Consider the following 15594-nt stretch of genomic DNA (forward strand, 5'->3'; position numbering starts at 1 on the left):
AGGACCTATCAGATTTCTTACTTCAATCTTGGTTACATTTACCTCTATTTGTAAAGACTGCTCTTCTGGTTCTTCTCTTCCTGTCTGGCATGGAGCTTTTTTCTCCTCTGTTTACATTTCATGGTGTGTGGTCCTCTGCTGCCTCCAGCTTCATTCACGTTTTAGCTGTATCTGTGGCATTATTTTCTCTAAGTCATTTTCACTGTGTTCTATCAAAAAATCAGACAAAAAGAATTTGTGTATCCATTAGCAAAGCTAGTTTCTTATATTGTGACTGTGAATTGTTAAATCCTTTTCAAATAAATGGCTTATCTCATCTAGCACTCTGACATTTGTGTTGCCATGCAAACTCCACATATTTTATAAAAGGGCATTTTGCTTTTAGTGTTGAAACTATTTAAAAATAGAATTATTTTTAATTCTCAACCTAGAAATTACTTTTTAGTGTTAAAAAGTAATTGCAATCAAGAAAGCATGTGATTGATAACACTTTTATTGGTGCATCATTCATGCATTCAATACTTTTAATATGTGCCATGTTCTATTGAAGGAACCAAAATAGAAATTCAGGAACTTTGAGTAGTCCGTTTTGTTATTTTCCTTTAGTTGCAATAAATAAAGTTTCTCTCAGGGGAACATCTTAGGAAAAAAGAAAAAAAAAAAGATTTATTGTTGTGCTCTGTGTGGTATAGAACTGGAATGCCAGAAAATCTAAAGCTACTTAGCGGTTGGTTATTCTGAGTACCTCTGGGTGGCTGCTCTGTTCTCCTTTTGCTAACTAAGGGCATTCCATTCTTTCTTCTGTAGTTTAACTGCTACATAGAGCCTGGTTGATATTTTATTTATTTATTTATTTTTGTCTTTTTGCCATTTCTTGGGCCACTCCCGTGGCATATGGAGGTTCCCAGGCTAGGGGTCGAATCGGAGCTGTAGCTGCCAGCCTATGCCAGAGCCACAGCAACGTGGGATCCAAGCCACGTCTGCGACCTACACCACAGCTCACGGCAACACCAGAACCTTAACCCACTGAGCAAGGCCAGGGACCGAACCCGCAACCTCATGGTTCCTAGTCGGATTCGTTAACCACTGCGCCATGACGGGAACTCTCCTGGTTGATATTTTAAAATCAACTTCATTGAGCTATAATTGGCATATGATAAAATACACCTATTTTAACTTTGATGAGGTTTCACAAGCTTATGTTCCTGTACAACCAGCATCACAGTCAAGATAGAGAATATTTCCTTCACTCCAAAAGTTCCCTTGTGCCCCTTTGTATTCAAGCCCTGCTGCCCACCCCCCACTAACCCCAGCTCCAAGAAAGCCATTAGTCTGCATTCTGACCCTGTAGATTCAATTCGCCTTTCCTAGAATTTCTTTATATATATATATATATATATATATATATATATATATATATATGTTCCTTTGTATTAGGCTTTTACTTTAAAAATTTGCTGCTGTGTGACCATAAAGATTTTTCCTTTTTATTACTGAATAGTATTCCATTTTATGGAATACCACAAATTGTTTATCCATTCACTGGTTGATGGATAGTTGACTTGTTTCCAGTTTTGGAATACTATGACTAAAATTCTCTGACCACTTACATACAAGTCTTTTTGTGGACACTCGTTTTTCATTTCTCTTGGGTAGATGCCCAGGGACCGAATTTCTGAGTTGTGTGGTAAATATGTGTTTAACTTTAAAAAACAGTTTGTCAATTTCTTATAAAGTACTTGTGCCGTTTTACATTCCTACCCCTATTCTGTGAAAGTTCCAAGTGCACTACATCCTTACCAGATTGTCAGCCTTTTTCATCTTAATTGTTCAATTAAGTGTGTAGTAGTATGTCACTGTTTTAATTTTCATTTTTTTCTGAGCTCTAATGATATTCAGCCTCTTTTCATAAGTTTATTCTATTAGTCTACCAGGGCTGCCATAACAATATATCACAGACTAAGTGCCTTAAACGATAGAAACAGTCCAAAGCAAAGGTGTCCACAAGGTTTGGTCTCTCTGGTGGCCTCTCTTTGAATTGCTAGCGACTGCCTTCTTGCCATACCCTCACGTGACCTTTTCTCTGTCCCATCCCTGATGTCTCCTCCTCCTCTTCTAAGGACACTGGTCATTTTGGATTAGGGCTCTACCCTCATGACCTTAATTACCTCTTTACAAAGCCTATCTCAGAATAAAGTTACTTGGAGATTTAGGGCTTCAACATATGAATTTTGGTAGGATGCAATTCAGTCATACAGCATTATTCGCCATTCTGCATCTCCTAGGGCTCTTTTGTTATTATTTAGTTTTGTATTTAAATTTTTGCCCATTTTGTGGAAGGATTGTATGTCTTAATTGTAAGTTGTAAGAGTTCTTTATATACTCCTTTAAGTCCTGTAACATATGTATTATAAATATTTCCTCCCATTTAATTTTTTTTTTTTTTTGGTCTTTTTGACATTTCTTGGGCCGCTCCCGTGGCATATGGAGGTTCCCAGGCTAGGGGTTGAATCGGAGCTGTAGCCACTGGCCTATGCCAGAGCCACAGCAAGGCGGGATCCGAGCTGCGTCTGCAGCCTATACCACAGCTCACGGCAACGCCAGATCGTTAACCCACTGAGCAAGGGCAGGGACCGAACCTGCAACCTCATGGTTCCTAGTCGGATTCGTTAACCACTGCACCACGACAGGAACTCCCCTCCCATTTAATTTTTAATGGCATGTTTTAAGGAGCAGACATTTTAAATTTTGGTTAAGTCCCATATTTCTGTTTTTTCCTTTATAGTTTGTGGATTTTGTGCTCTATATAAATGGTTGCCTATGCCAAGGTTGTAAAAATATTCTCCATTGTTTTCTTTTAGAAATTTTATAACATCACCTTTTACCTGAATGTTTGAGTTAGTTTAATATTGGTATGTGTTAAGGGTCAAGGTTCATTTTTCTTTTGCATATGGATATCCAGTTGTTCCAACACCATGTGTTGGAAAGATAATATTTTCCCTATTCACTTACCTTATTAGCACTTCTATTTAAAATCAGTTGACCATATATGTCTGGGTCTATTTCTAGATTCTGTTCTATTGATCTATGTCCTATATTAGTACTACATAGCTGGTTACTGTAGCTTTGTACAGTAATTCTTGAACATATGATTCTTCAAATAAAATAGTGTAAGTCCTCCATCTTTTTTCATCTATTTCAATATTATTTTAGTTGCTCTGCATCTTTCCATGTACAGTTTAGAATTAGCTTATCAATTTCCCCTATCATAGTTGCTGGAATAGTGCCTGATACTATTGATATTGCATTAAGTACATGGATCATTCTGGAGAAGATTGCTGTCTTAATATCAAATTACAAATCTATAAACATGGTTTTTCTTTTTATTAATGTCATATTTAATTTACCTCTTTTTTTTTTTGGTTTTCAGTGTATAGGGGTATCATTCATCTTTTGTTAAATGTATCATGTTTTCATGTTAATGATGAGAGCAGTTATCTTATTCCTAAAATTATCTTATACTTTCATACTTGGTTTTCATATCAGAGAAATACTGTTATTTTAAAATAAGCTCGGATGTGTTCTCTTTTTCTCTGTTTTCTAAAATGATTCATGTACTATTTGGTATTATTTCTTCCTTAAATATGTAATAGAATATACCAGTTAAACTCTTGGAGGCCTATTTCTTCTTCACTCGGTTTTGGAAAGTGGTGTATTTTTAAATTAAATTGAATCTATTGGCAAAAAATTGTTTTCAACATTCTCTCATATGTATGAGAGATCTGTAGTCATTTGCCACTTACCAATCTGTGTGACCTTGAGCAAAATACTTAACTTCTTTGTGCCTTAGCTTCCTCATCTGTTAGATAAGATCTTAATAGTATCTTTCTCATTTCGTGGTTGTAAGAATTAATTGACACAGAACATACATATAAAGTGTACAGAATAGTAACAGGCAGAGTTAGCACCGAATATGTAGCTGAAAACAGTGTAGAATGATTCCCGTTGATGAGCTTGTGGGGAGTCTCATGAGTCAGACAGAGATAGAGTGAGATATTCTCCAAGATCCTATTTAATCTTGTGGATTTTCTGACTGTAGGAAGTAGTTAAATTCAAGTATTATTTCAAAGGATGTTCAGTTTTCAGCAAGAAAGGATTTCTTTTGGCAGCTATTGGCTGCCTCACCAGAAGGAAATACAGCAACTTGGGAAACGACACTGGCTTTGATTTTTAAGACCTGCCTTTTCCTGCACAGCGCTGGACATATGTTGTATGTAACTGGTGTTTGTTACTTGGATCTTATGGGAATTGCTTATATAAAGTATTCTGTAAGATGCTTTCAGGGGAAGAATTTTCCCATCTTGGCTCATATTTCTTTGTTCCATGAAGGGTGATATATATGGCATGTGTATTACATAAAATTTATGCCTTGCAGATTATTTTCTTAACCTTTGATAAAGAAAGCTAACTGTGTCATTGGTTATTTAGAATTTAGCTGTGTTGATAGATTATTTTTTGAAAAAAAAAATGGAAAAAAATTTTGATTTACAGTTTGTGTCAAATTTTCTTACAGAGGGCTATATAAATATTTTAGGCTTTGCGGACCATACAATCTCTGTTGCCACAATTTAACCTTGCCATTGTGGTTGAAAAGCAGTCAGACAATAAATGTGTGCGGCAACGTTTCTATAAAACTTTATTTACAAATTCAAGTGGTCGATGGACCATATTTGGCTTGCAGGCCTTAGTTTTCCAACCCCTGGTCCATGTAAGACTTATAAGAATCACAGAGCCAGAGATTTCTCTGTATGTGCCCTTATAGCACTACTTAATAGGCCAAAACATTATTTGTTTATCCTCTGTAACTCTTTGATGGTGAAGATTTATCCAAGCATTCACATTGGCAAGTTGTCTGGGAAATGTGTAAATATGTGGTTCCTATTTTAGAGTGAGGGTAAACATCCATTAAAAATACTAAGGTTTAGGGCAGTGAACAGAATTACAGGTTGTAATTTCTTTTCATTAACTCATTCAACAAGTTTTCATGGAATACCTACTGTTTACTCAACACTGTCTCAATCTCAATATACTTGATCAAGCAAGAGCTTTGTTAGGCCATCATAAAACATATACTGGAGATAGTAGACTAAAATCGATCAGGTAATTGTAGGTATGTTAGTTATATTATTTCATAAGTCACATTGTGTCAACTGCTGTGTTATCACCTATATAATAAAAAGTTGAAGTTTAGAAAATTACGGTATAATACTCCTTCCTTGTAGGAGGATAATTGTAGATATTCCAATTAAAATTCCTTCATTTTTATTTAAGAAAAGAAAAGAAAGGGAACAAAAAATTAATAAGGAAATGGAGGAAAAAGCAGCAAAGGAACTGGAGAAAGAACATTTGCAAGAAAAAGCAAAAGAAAAATATCAAGAATGGTTAAAGAAAAAAAATGCTGAAGAATGTGAGAAGAAGAAGAAAGAAAAGGTATTTTTACTAAAGTGATCACTTGGAGTATATGGCTTTGATGTTTATGTGTGCCAGCTATATTGCATAAAAATAGAAAATTGCCACTATCTTAGCATAACATAACTACATGAAGCTATCCCTACTTGTTATACTGTGATTAAGCTTCAGAAATGAATATACATTTTTGGTTTTCTTAGGTTGAGAAATATTAATAAGCCTCTGGATATTTTTTTCACTTAGGTTCCATCTGATGTTTATGCTTTTAAATATGTACATTTATGGAATGTTTTATAAATCACTATTCTATTTCAAAACAGCAAATTACTTTTTTTGTCTAGAGTTCATGTCCTCTTGTTTAGAGGCAGCCACCTTCATGTCACACCCCTGATCATGTTACATTTTGCTAATTATAGTAATATGATTCAATGTTTATGATCAGTAAGCCATTGGGATGGGGAGGTACTGGGGAAAAGAATCAGTAGAATTTGAATAGAATTTTTAGTTACAGAATATCCCTGGAGATTCTTTGGTCTTGTCATTTTAAGGAAAAAGAAAAACAGCGGCAAGCTGAATTACAGGAAAAAAAGGAAATAGCAGAAAAAAAGTTTAAGGAATGGTTGGAAAATGCAAAAAATAAACCTCGTCCAGCTGCAAAGAGCTATGGTTATGCCAATGGAAAACTTACAGGTTGGTTTTTATGTTATGTGGCTTACATAAATATGGCTTACAGGAGCAAATATTATACATTATGTTTCCTTTTGACAGAAATAGAAATGTGTAAAAATCATTTTTCTTTCAAATTACTATTTTCTGGAAGATTATAACATGCTATGTTCCTGTGGAGATACTACAAATTTGTTGTCATTCTCTAAAATCAGATACATTTTTAAAGGCAGTAGTGGCAAAACTGCAAAGTAATAATTTCTAACATTGAGAAACAAGTAAAATTTTCTTACATTCCTTGGATTTTAAAGCCTTCATCAGAACATACTTAAGGGGTCATTTTCTTCCCCTCTTTCTAACCCTCTCTGAGACAGAGGCCACCATGTCTTTGGCACATTCTTTTTGCATTTTGGGATACTAGACAGCATATGAAGCAGGCAAAAGCGGGTTGGCCTTTAGGCTTGGTCCCATTATAAATAGCAATGCATGTTTTTCTTTGTCCTTCTTGTTGGAAGCTCATACCTTGCTGACAGCTGCCTTCACTTGTTTAAGTGATTTATTATTAAAAATACTCCCATTCTGTTTTGTTCACACAATAGAACATATTCCAGACTTTGTTTTGACCATCTTGGTGAAGTGTGTGTTGACATATCTCTGCAGTCAAAGTAGGTTGCTAGTGTCTGAATGACACATTCCTGCTGTCAGGATTTAGGCCTCTCCTGCATGTCACAAAGGTCATCCATTACAGCTACTGAGCATAGGATGCTTTTTTTTTTCTTTCTTGCTTGAAATAAGAGTAATAGGCAGTGGTTCTAGCCAAACGATTGGATAGTAAAAGTTAAAACTTAGGTGGACTCTACAGATTGACTAGAAATTAATTGCTGAAATAATAGATTATTTTAGTAGTTTTTATTGCATTTTATTCTAATAAACATATGTTTATCTGCAAATGCTCTACCACTGTTAATCAAAATTATAGTGATATTATGAAATCTCATTAATTTGAGTAACAGTGATTTATTTATTTATTTTTTAGAACCACACCCGTAGCATATGGAGGTTTCCAGGCTAGGGGGTGAATAGGAGCTGCAGCTGCAGGCTTACACCAGAGCTCACAGCAGTGCCAGATCCTTAACCCACTGAGCGAGGCCAGGGATCAAACCCACATCCTCATGGATCCTGGTCGGGTTCATTAACCACTGAGCCACCAAGGGAACTCCTAATTTGAGTAACAGTGATTTAGAACTTCAGTGGTTTTAAACAAGAATCTTGGTTCACTTTAGCTACATATGCAACATACATTTTTTTCTATAAACTTTAATGTCTGTGTTCAGTGGTCTCCCAGACTGCATTAAGAAAATGAAGATTTTCTTTATTTTAAGGGTTCTAAAATTAATTTCTTAGAAATTTTACATATGTTTTATATACTTTAATGTTCTTTGAATGTTTATAATTATTTATATTTTACTTTTTACTGAAAAATTTACAGTATTCAAAAAGTGTTACTTGTTGGAAAATATTTGAGAGTTCAAGTTTTAAAGGGGTCAAATTGGTTAATCTATGATATTTTGGCCCTTTTAATATTTTAACATTTTTTTAGGAATTTTAAAATACGTAGTTTTTTTGATCTCAAGGAGTTTTCTTGTTTTGTTTGGATTTTTTAATAATTTTAGGTTTTTACAGTGGAAATTCTTATCCAGAACCAGCTTTTTATAACCCAATTCCATGGAAGCCAATCCCTGTGCCTCCTTCCAAAGAAGCAAAGGATCTATCAGGAAAGAAGACTAAAAGGCCTGTGATAAGCCAGCCACACAGGTCATCCTCTCTGGTAATGCATAAAGCCAGAAGTAATCTTTGCCTTGGAACTCTGTGCAGAATACAAAGATAGTGGGTGTGGGAAATTACATGCTTTGGTTTGGAGCTATTTCATTTTAAAATCAGAAATTGTTTTTTACTCCTTAGTCAGTAGCTAAACATTTGACGTGATTATTGACAAGTTCAAATTTTTGCATTTGTATATGGAGTCCTTAAAGTTAATTAATTAATTTTATAAATTTTCATTTTTATAAATGCTTGTAGGTTGATCTTGGCATATTTATTGTTTTCCAGGATAAGTGACTGAATAATCTAACAATTGTGTTTGTACTTAGCTTTTATTAAAACTACCATCTAATAATACCAATAAAACCAGTAATTTTCATATGTTCTTTCATATTGTATGTTGTTTGTGTTTATAAACATAGTAAGATTAAGTCATTCAAATAAGCATTTTTAATTTGCATCCTCAAGATAATTCTTAGAAGAATCTAAATGGGTTAGAATCCCACAGTAATCAAAAACAGTCTTTGTTGATGACTTTTGGTATATTTTTCCCTGTGTAGTTTCTTTGTTTGTTTTTTGTCTTTTTAGGGCCATATCTGTGGCATAGGGAGGTTCCCAGGCTTGGGGTCCAATTGGAGCTGTTGCTGCCGGCCTATGCCACAGCCACAGAAACACCAGATCCCAGCCACATCTGTGACCTGCACTACAGCTCATGGCAATGCCGGATCCTTAACCCACTGAGTGAGGCCAGGGATGGAACCCTCAACCTCATTGTTCCTAGTCAGATTCATTTCCACTGCGCCATGATGGGAACTCCTCCCTTTGTAGAATTTTTAAATCACTAACTGGAGGCATGTTTGGTAACAGAAATGAGGGTTAGGATTTTGAAAGGAAAATTAAAAAAACATTCTTTTGGGCTCTTGATCTTAGATTGATATGCATTAATCTTGAGACACTAATAATATTTTGCTATACTTTGTAGAAATAAACATTATACTTAGGTCGTTAATTTTGAAATTAGAAATATCAATGCATTATTTTTTTTCTTGGCCAGGGCCATAGCATGCAGAAATTCCTGAGCCATAGCAGTGGTAATGACAAATCCTTAACTGCTAGGCCACCAGGGAAGTCCTGGGTGCCTTTTATTTTCTATTTTTTTTTTTTCATTTTGGCCTTTTGAGCCACAGTTGTGACCTACACTGCAGCTGTGGCAACTCCAGATCCTTAACCCACTGTGCTGGGCAAGGGATCAGACCTGCAGCCCAGCATTCCAGAGATGCTGTGGATCCCATTGCCCTATAGTGGAAACTCTGGTGCGTTATTTTTTAATGTTAAGTGGTGTTTTACTGAAGTTGAAATTTAAAGTCTGATTAGTAAATACATGTTAAAGATAGCACTCAGCACTTTTTATTAAATTTTAAAAATCTGTCATTTTTTTAGGGGGCCATCAAAAAATGAAAATTTTGTTGTGGCAATATAAAGTTCACTAAGTTCATTTAAAAATTATTCCTATTTGGAATGTATTCCATGTTTCTGCTGGGTTAGTCATCTGCCAAGTTTCTGGTGATTAACCTACAGTAATGTGGCTCAACCCCAGGAAATAGCAGTGGGATCTTTGAAGGGTATTCATATTGTCAGAAGTCTAGGGAAAATTCATTTCTTAGTGGAGAACAGTTTGGGAGGAGTTATTAGTGTTTGTTAGGTCAAAATAACGGTGAGATTTAGACGCCATGACAATCTTTCTCAGAACCTCTTTAGATACAGTGCAACGTTCAGATGATCATTCTATGTGAGCAAATTCACCTATATAGAGAGAATGTAGAATTTACCAGGGTAGCAATAAACTTTTTTTTTGGCTGTACCCCTAACAGGGATCAAACCCATGCCACAGTAGCAACCTGAGCCATTGAAGTGACGACAGATACTTAACCCAGTGCTCCACAGGAGAACTCTAGGGTAGCAATAAACTTGTATGTGTAAAAAAAAAGTGTATATAGGCCTGTGTTCCTGGGGGGTTTACTTATAGTTGTTATATCTAAAAAATCATCAATTTCACACAGCAGATTAAATCTTTTAGGTAATCATTTAGCTGTAACCATAATCCTAATAAGATCTTTGATTCAGTCGGTAATGAATTAGTTTGACTGGTACTAGTCGAACGTTTACTCTGACAGATGCTTTGCATATTGATTTAGGAATTTGAATGATATATTTCTTCAGTTCAGCAAACATTTACAGGCTGGCCAGAAAACATGTCACAGAATAAATGCTCTATAATACACTATACTTAAAATCATGTTCAAGGTTCATCAGGGACCATAGATAAGAGATAGTTCAGCTTGAGAAGGGATTTTAAAAAGGCTACGAAGAGGAGGTGACATTTGAGTTGAATGAGCAGGAATTTTCTAGATGGTTGTGAGGCTGAGCACACTCATGAACATGTGAGAAGTAGCTGGGAAAGAAGCTGGGGTCAGTATACCCCCGTGATGCGGTTTTACAGTATTTTGACTACCAAACTCATTAAAATTAAAAAAAAAAAAATTCCATTCATGTTAATCAAATGTCTCCAAACCAAACCATTCACCTGTTAGTAGGAGATTAGTGTTTTTCACCTGAATCAGTTTTTCTTAGTCAAGATACTTGCTATTATAGGTGTTAAAAAATGTATTAGCAATATTTGAAATGTCTATTCAGGTTTTAGAAATAACTCTTTGACTTCTACTACTTTGATTGGAACTGCCCTAAAGATCTAACCTATAATGTCAGCAAATTTGTGATCTGATAGAACACAGGTACCCTAAAGAAAAAAAAAAAATATTCCTGTTGTGGCTTAGTAGAAACGAATTTGACTAGCGTCCGTGAGGACACAGGTTTAATCCCTGGCTTCGCTCAGTGGGTTAAGGATCTGGTGTTGCTGTGAACTGTGGTGTAGGTCGCAGATGCGGCTCAGATCTGGCATTGCTTGGTTGTGGTGTAGGCTAGCAGCTGTAGCTCTCATTCGACCCCTAGCCTGGGAACCTCCATATGCCGCAGGTATGGCCCTTAAAAAAAAAAAAAACCAAACACAGGTACTATAGACCTAAGACTGTGTTTGAATCTTGGCTTTATTTTTACTTATCTGGAAGGTGCCTCATTTTACTTTCAGTGTTCAATAGCTTATCTAATTTAGAAACTTAATCCTGGGAATGTAAAATAATAAGTGGAAATGCCTAAAAATGCAAGTTTGTTTCTTTTTTGTATGGTGATAATTCTGATAAGTAACAGTGTTTTTAGTGATAATTGAATTATATAACTGACCTTGGTTAACCAGTCTTAGCTGATGATGTATCAAAAATAAGTTAACTTATCTGTGTTTAAGGTGGATTTCATTTACCCCTATGCTAAAGGGGTAACTGCTAGAGTGAATACTGTTGTTTTATCTTCTTCAAATTAAATCAGTATATATTTATTGAATGCCTACTATATGCCAGTTAGTATTCTAGATGCTGGAGGAGGTTCAGCTGCAAATAAGGGTCCCTGCTGCCCTCATGGGATCTTATATGACAGTGATAGGAGACAAACAGTGAATATGTAAACAAATAATTTCTTTACCTCTAGTGCTATAAAGAAAACAGCGCATTGGGATAAATAGTGACTGGGTAGAGGAACAGGTTCACTGCTTTAGATGGATGAGTGGTAACATGCAGCTGAGCTAGCCCTGCTAAAATCTGGAGAAAAGAGATAGCCAATCAGAGGAAACAGCTGGTAAGAACTAAGAGTTCAAAGTCCAAGCCTAACAACCATGTTCTATATCCCTCCTGTGTAATATATATATGAGAAAAATTAGTATGAAAGTGTAGCCAGAGGTCGAAGAGAGAATGGGGGGTAAGAAAGTGGAAATCATATCTGAAGACAACTCTTGAGAGAAGTTGGAGAGTGAAGAGAATATAAATGGCGTGGGAGCTAGAAGAAGGCATAAGGTCAAGGGCATTTTTGTTTTGCTGTGGGTGATATCAAACAGGTGTTGCTGCTGAGGCTGATTATCGAGGTGAAAAGGAGAACTTGAAGATTTAAGAAATCAAGGATGGTTTTAGGAATGCGATTTTTAAACAGTAAAAATGACGGCTTATGTGGGAGCAAGGCAGTTTCTTGTAACAGGAGAGAATGTGCGGAGTACAGTCTCAGATGTAGCTGTATTAATACATTCGTCGTAGAAGGATTATATGGGTATTTCTTGTATGATAGCTTCTGGTTTCTTAGTGAAGCATGAAAGAGAGGCAAGCCATCAGGTTGCAGGTAGGAAGGGAAAAGGTCATAGAAATGAGCATCTTGGAGAGGGGAAGACAAGTTCTCCAGAGAAATTAGTGGGACTGACTGATGGGCAATGTTATTTGCCATCTGATACTTTTGGTCCAAAAATGGGACCAATTAGCAGGATTCTGTGATGTTTTTCTCCATTTCTGGAGAAAAGTTCAGCTACTTGGGTTTAGGAGCAAAGTAAGACTTAATTAGGGATGAACAGGTAGGGCAAGTATGATGGAGGAAGAAAAAATGATTTCAAGGGAGTGATTTTAGCTCTGAAGCATGGTATTTAACAAGGGATGAGAGATGGGTGGTGATGAGAGGTCTTCAGTTGATGAGTGTTTCCAGTGGTGTTGCAGAATGTTGGGTTGGGGATAGTTGTGGGAAGCTGGAGAAGGAGCTTGTAGTTAGAAGGTGGTGACAACAAGATCCAGATTATGACTATGGCAGTAACCACCCAGATGGAGTATATCGATGGAGTTGAGGAAATTAAACTTAAGGGAGTTCCCGTCGTGGCGCAGTGGTTAACGAATCCGACTAGGAACCATGAGGTTTCTGGTTCCATCCCTGGCCTTGCTCAGTGGGTTAAGGACCCAGCGTTGCCGTGAGCTGTGGTGAAGGAAGCGGCTCGGATCCCCCGTTGCTGTGGCTCTGGCATAGGCTGGCAGCTACAGCTCTGATTCAACCCCTAGCCTGGGAACCTCCATATGCCACGGGAGTGGCCCAAGAAATAGCAAAAAAAAGACAAAAAAAAAAAAAAAAAAAAAGAGGCCAGAGTTATTGGAATGATTTTTTTTTAAACATGGATGTTGAGATTGCCAAGAATTATGATAGAAATAGTGATAGAAAGAAAGATGGTGAGCTGTGTGCTAGAATTTCAGTGAACCAGGATAAATGTGTTAGGCAAGAGTCAAAAATAGCACATACTGGCTGCTGTGGTCAGATGAAGTCTTCAGAAGAGCTGGGAGTTTTGAAGGGGGAAGGAGCTTAAAGAGGTTTGGAAGTGGCATTGGGAACAAGGTGATTAGGGAAAGAACCTACCTAGCAACTCCAAGCCTCAAGGTATGTAAACCTCAGAAGGTGGGGGTGGGGCTACAAAAGGAGAGCATTGTCAGGAGTCCACTGTGGTTATGAAAAGCCTTTCAAAGCATTTCAGTATCAGAGTTGTTGGAGCTGGGTGGTGGGTAGAGACCAGAGACAGAGCCAGCAATAATGATATTGTGCAACTATTCCAGGAAGAGGTGACAGGATCAGATGAGGCCAGTCGGGATAGAGAGAAGAAATGTGTGAAAAATCCATCCAAAGTATAACTTGTAAAGGGCTATTTTGGAGCTGACTAGTGATGATATTAGCAGAAAAAGGGAATACAGAAAAAATAAGTACACATTTGGGGGTAAGAAACTAAGTTGTTTTTTCCTTTTAAATTGTTTGTTAAGGTAGTAAATGCACATAATTTAAAAATCAAAGAGTAATAAAAGGGGCTTTTTTGGTGGAAAACCATTTCACCTCACTTCTCACTACCTTCTGGTCTTGCTCCAAAGGGATATTTTACTTGTATTATTTTGTTGATAATTTCCTTCCCCTAACCTCTGTTCTCTTTTTCTGGGATTTTTTTAAGGCAATTATTAGTCTTCCTAAATCAATTCTTTAATTTTTTAAGTGTTCCCCCCCCCCCAATCTCCCTTCTCCCCCTACTGTGAGAGGGACTACTTTCTGTGAGATTTTTTTGATGTTATCTTCCAATCTTGGAATAATTTTTATGGCTATTTTATAAATTTCAAGCACTTTTTTTTCTGTGTTCCTTTTTTTATAACATCCTATACTTATTTTATGGATGTAGTATCTTTATCTCTAAGAACATTAATTGCCATTTTTTCTTCTCTTAATTGTCTCTGTTTCTCTGGGTGCCTTTTTCCACCCTTATTTTCTCTTTTCAATCCTCAAATGCTTGACATTCATGTTCACAATATGAATTCCTATCTTTTCGTATTTAAGAATGGGGCATTAAAAAAACTGAATGGAAGCTATGTGGGTACAGGTAGGGCGTGAGTTGATGGTGTATTTTCTTGTTGAGGGAACCTCAAAATACCTGGAAGACTTCCCCTTAGGCCATTCAATTTATCAGAGAAGACTCTTCTAACCTTCCCGACAAATATAAGCCAGTAGCATCTGGGAAAGTGGCTCTGTGTATCATAGTTCATTATGAAACACTGTCACTTTACCATGTTTCATTTCAGCTAGTGCTTAAGCCCTGTTCTCCTTGGTACCTGGGGTCACCATACATGGAGCCCATCCAGGGTTCTGTAAGCTGAATCAGTTTCTCCATATCTATTTCAGCATTTAGAAACTTTTAAAAGTAAAAGAGAAAAGGAAGGAGAGGAAGATACCTGGAGGAAACAGGCAATTTAAAAAGCAGAAAAAATTGCAACTCTTAATATTCTTCGAGGTGAGATTAGAAACACCACATCCCTACTGTCCTAACCCCACTACTCTCCCTACTCAGTAATTTCACCTCCATCCATGTTCCACCTGTGGGACACAGCAAAAGCAGTTCTAAGTGTGAAGTTTATAGCAATACAAGAAAAATCTGAAATAACCTAATCTAACACCTAAAGCAACTAGAGAAAGAACAAGCAAACCCCAAAGATAGTAGAAAGAAAGATCATAAAAATCAGAGCAGAAATAAATGAAATGAATAAGAAAACAACAGAAAAGATCAATAGAATAAATCAATGAATAAAATTGATAAACCTTTAGCCAGACATATCAAGAAAAAAGGAAGAAAGTCAAAATCAATAAAATTAGAAATAAAATGAGAAATTATTGGCATATGCATACTGAGGTACAAGGAATGATTGGCCAAAGGGGACCTGCTATATAGCACAGAGAACTCTGGCCAGTATTCTGTGATAATCTATGTGGGGAAAAGTATCTTAGAATGGGTGTATGTATATATATGGCTGGGTCACTGTTGTACAGCAGAAATTATCACGGCCTTGTCAATTAACTGTACTTCAATAAAGCTTAAATGTTAACAACTGACACCACAGAAATACAAAGGAACATAAGAAACTACTACAGGCAACTTAGGCCAATAAAATGGATAACCTAGGAGAAACAGACAAATTCCTCAAAGATAGTCTCCTGTTACCGAACCCAGGAGAAACAGAGTGATTAGAAGTACTGATATTGGCATTCCAGTTGTGGCTCAGCAAAAGTGAACCCAAGTAGTGTCCATGAGATACAGGTTCCATCCCTGGCCTCGATCAGTGGGTTAAGGATCCACTATGGTGTAGGTTGCAGACTCATCTCTGATCTAGAGTTGCTGTGGCTGTGGTGTAGACCAGCAGCTACAGC

The 15594-nt window shown here is 36.6% G+C and overlaps 1 protein-coding gene and 1 long non-coding RNA gene across 4 annotated transcripts in view; one reads left to right on the forward strand and one right to left on the reverse strand.

Moving 5' to 3' along the window:
* Positions 1–8342, forward strand: part of CCDC34 (coiled-coil domain containing 34) — a 37118-nt gene extending 28776 nt beyond the window's left edge. Inside the window, exons 4-6 of one of the 2 annotated variants that reach the window (XM_003122907.5) lie at positions 5332–5490; positions 6018–6159; positions 7809–8342. In XM_003122907.5, coding sequence (XP_003122955.1) covers positions 5332–5490; positions 6018–6159; positions 7809–8023 — 516 coding nt within the window. In that variant the 3' untranslated portion in view covers positions 8024–8342. Of the gene's footprint in view, positions 1–4169; positions 4271–5331; positions 5492–6017; positions 6160–7808 lie in introns of those variants that run through there. The other variant, XR_014837143.1, reaches the window with a different exon arrangement.
* Positions 1–15594, reverse strand: part of LOC106509390 (uncharacterized) — a 149537-nt gene that overhangs the window by 8501 nt on the left and 125442 nt on the right. For both annotated transcript variants that reach the window (XR_014837152.1, XR_002341535.2), the window contains one exon: positions 43–209. This is a non-coding gene — a long non-coding RNA (uncharacterized LOC106509390). The remainder of the gene's footprint in view (positions 1–42; positions 210–15594) is intronic.

Source organism: Sus scrofa, chromosome 2, assembly GCF_054392235.1.
Source record: "Sus scrofa isolate SSC_HxYL_T2T_F1_AM1 chromosome 2, Sscrofa_HxYL_maternal_Yorkshire_Landrace_v2.0, whole genome shotgun sequence".
Taxonomy (NCBI): Eukaryota; Metazoa; Chordata; class Mammalia; order Artiodactyla; family Suidae; genus Sus; species Sus scrofa.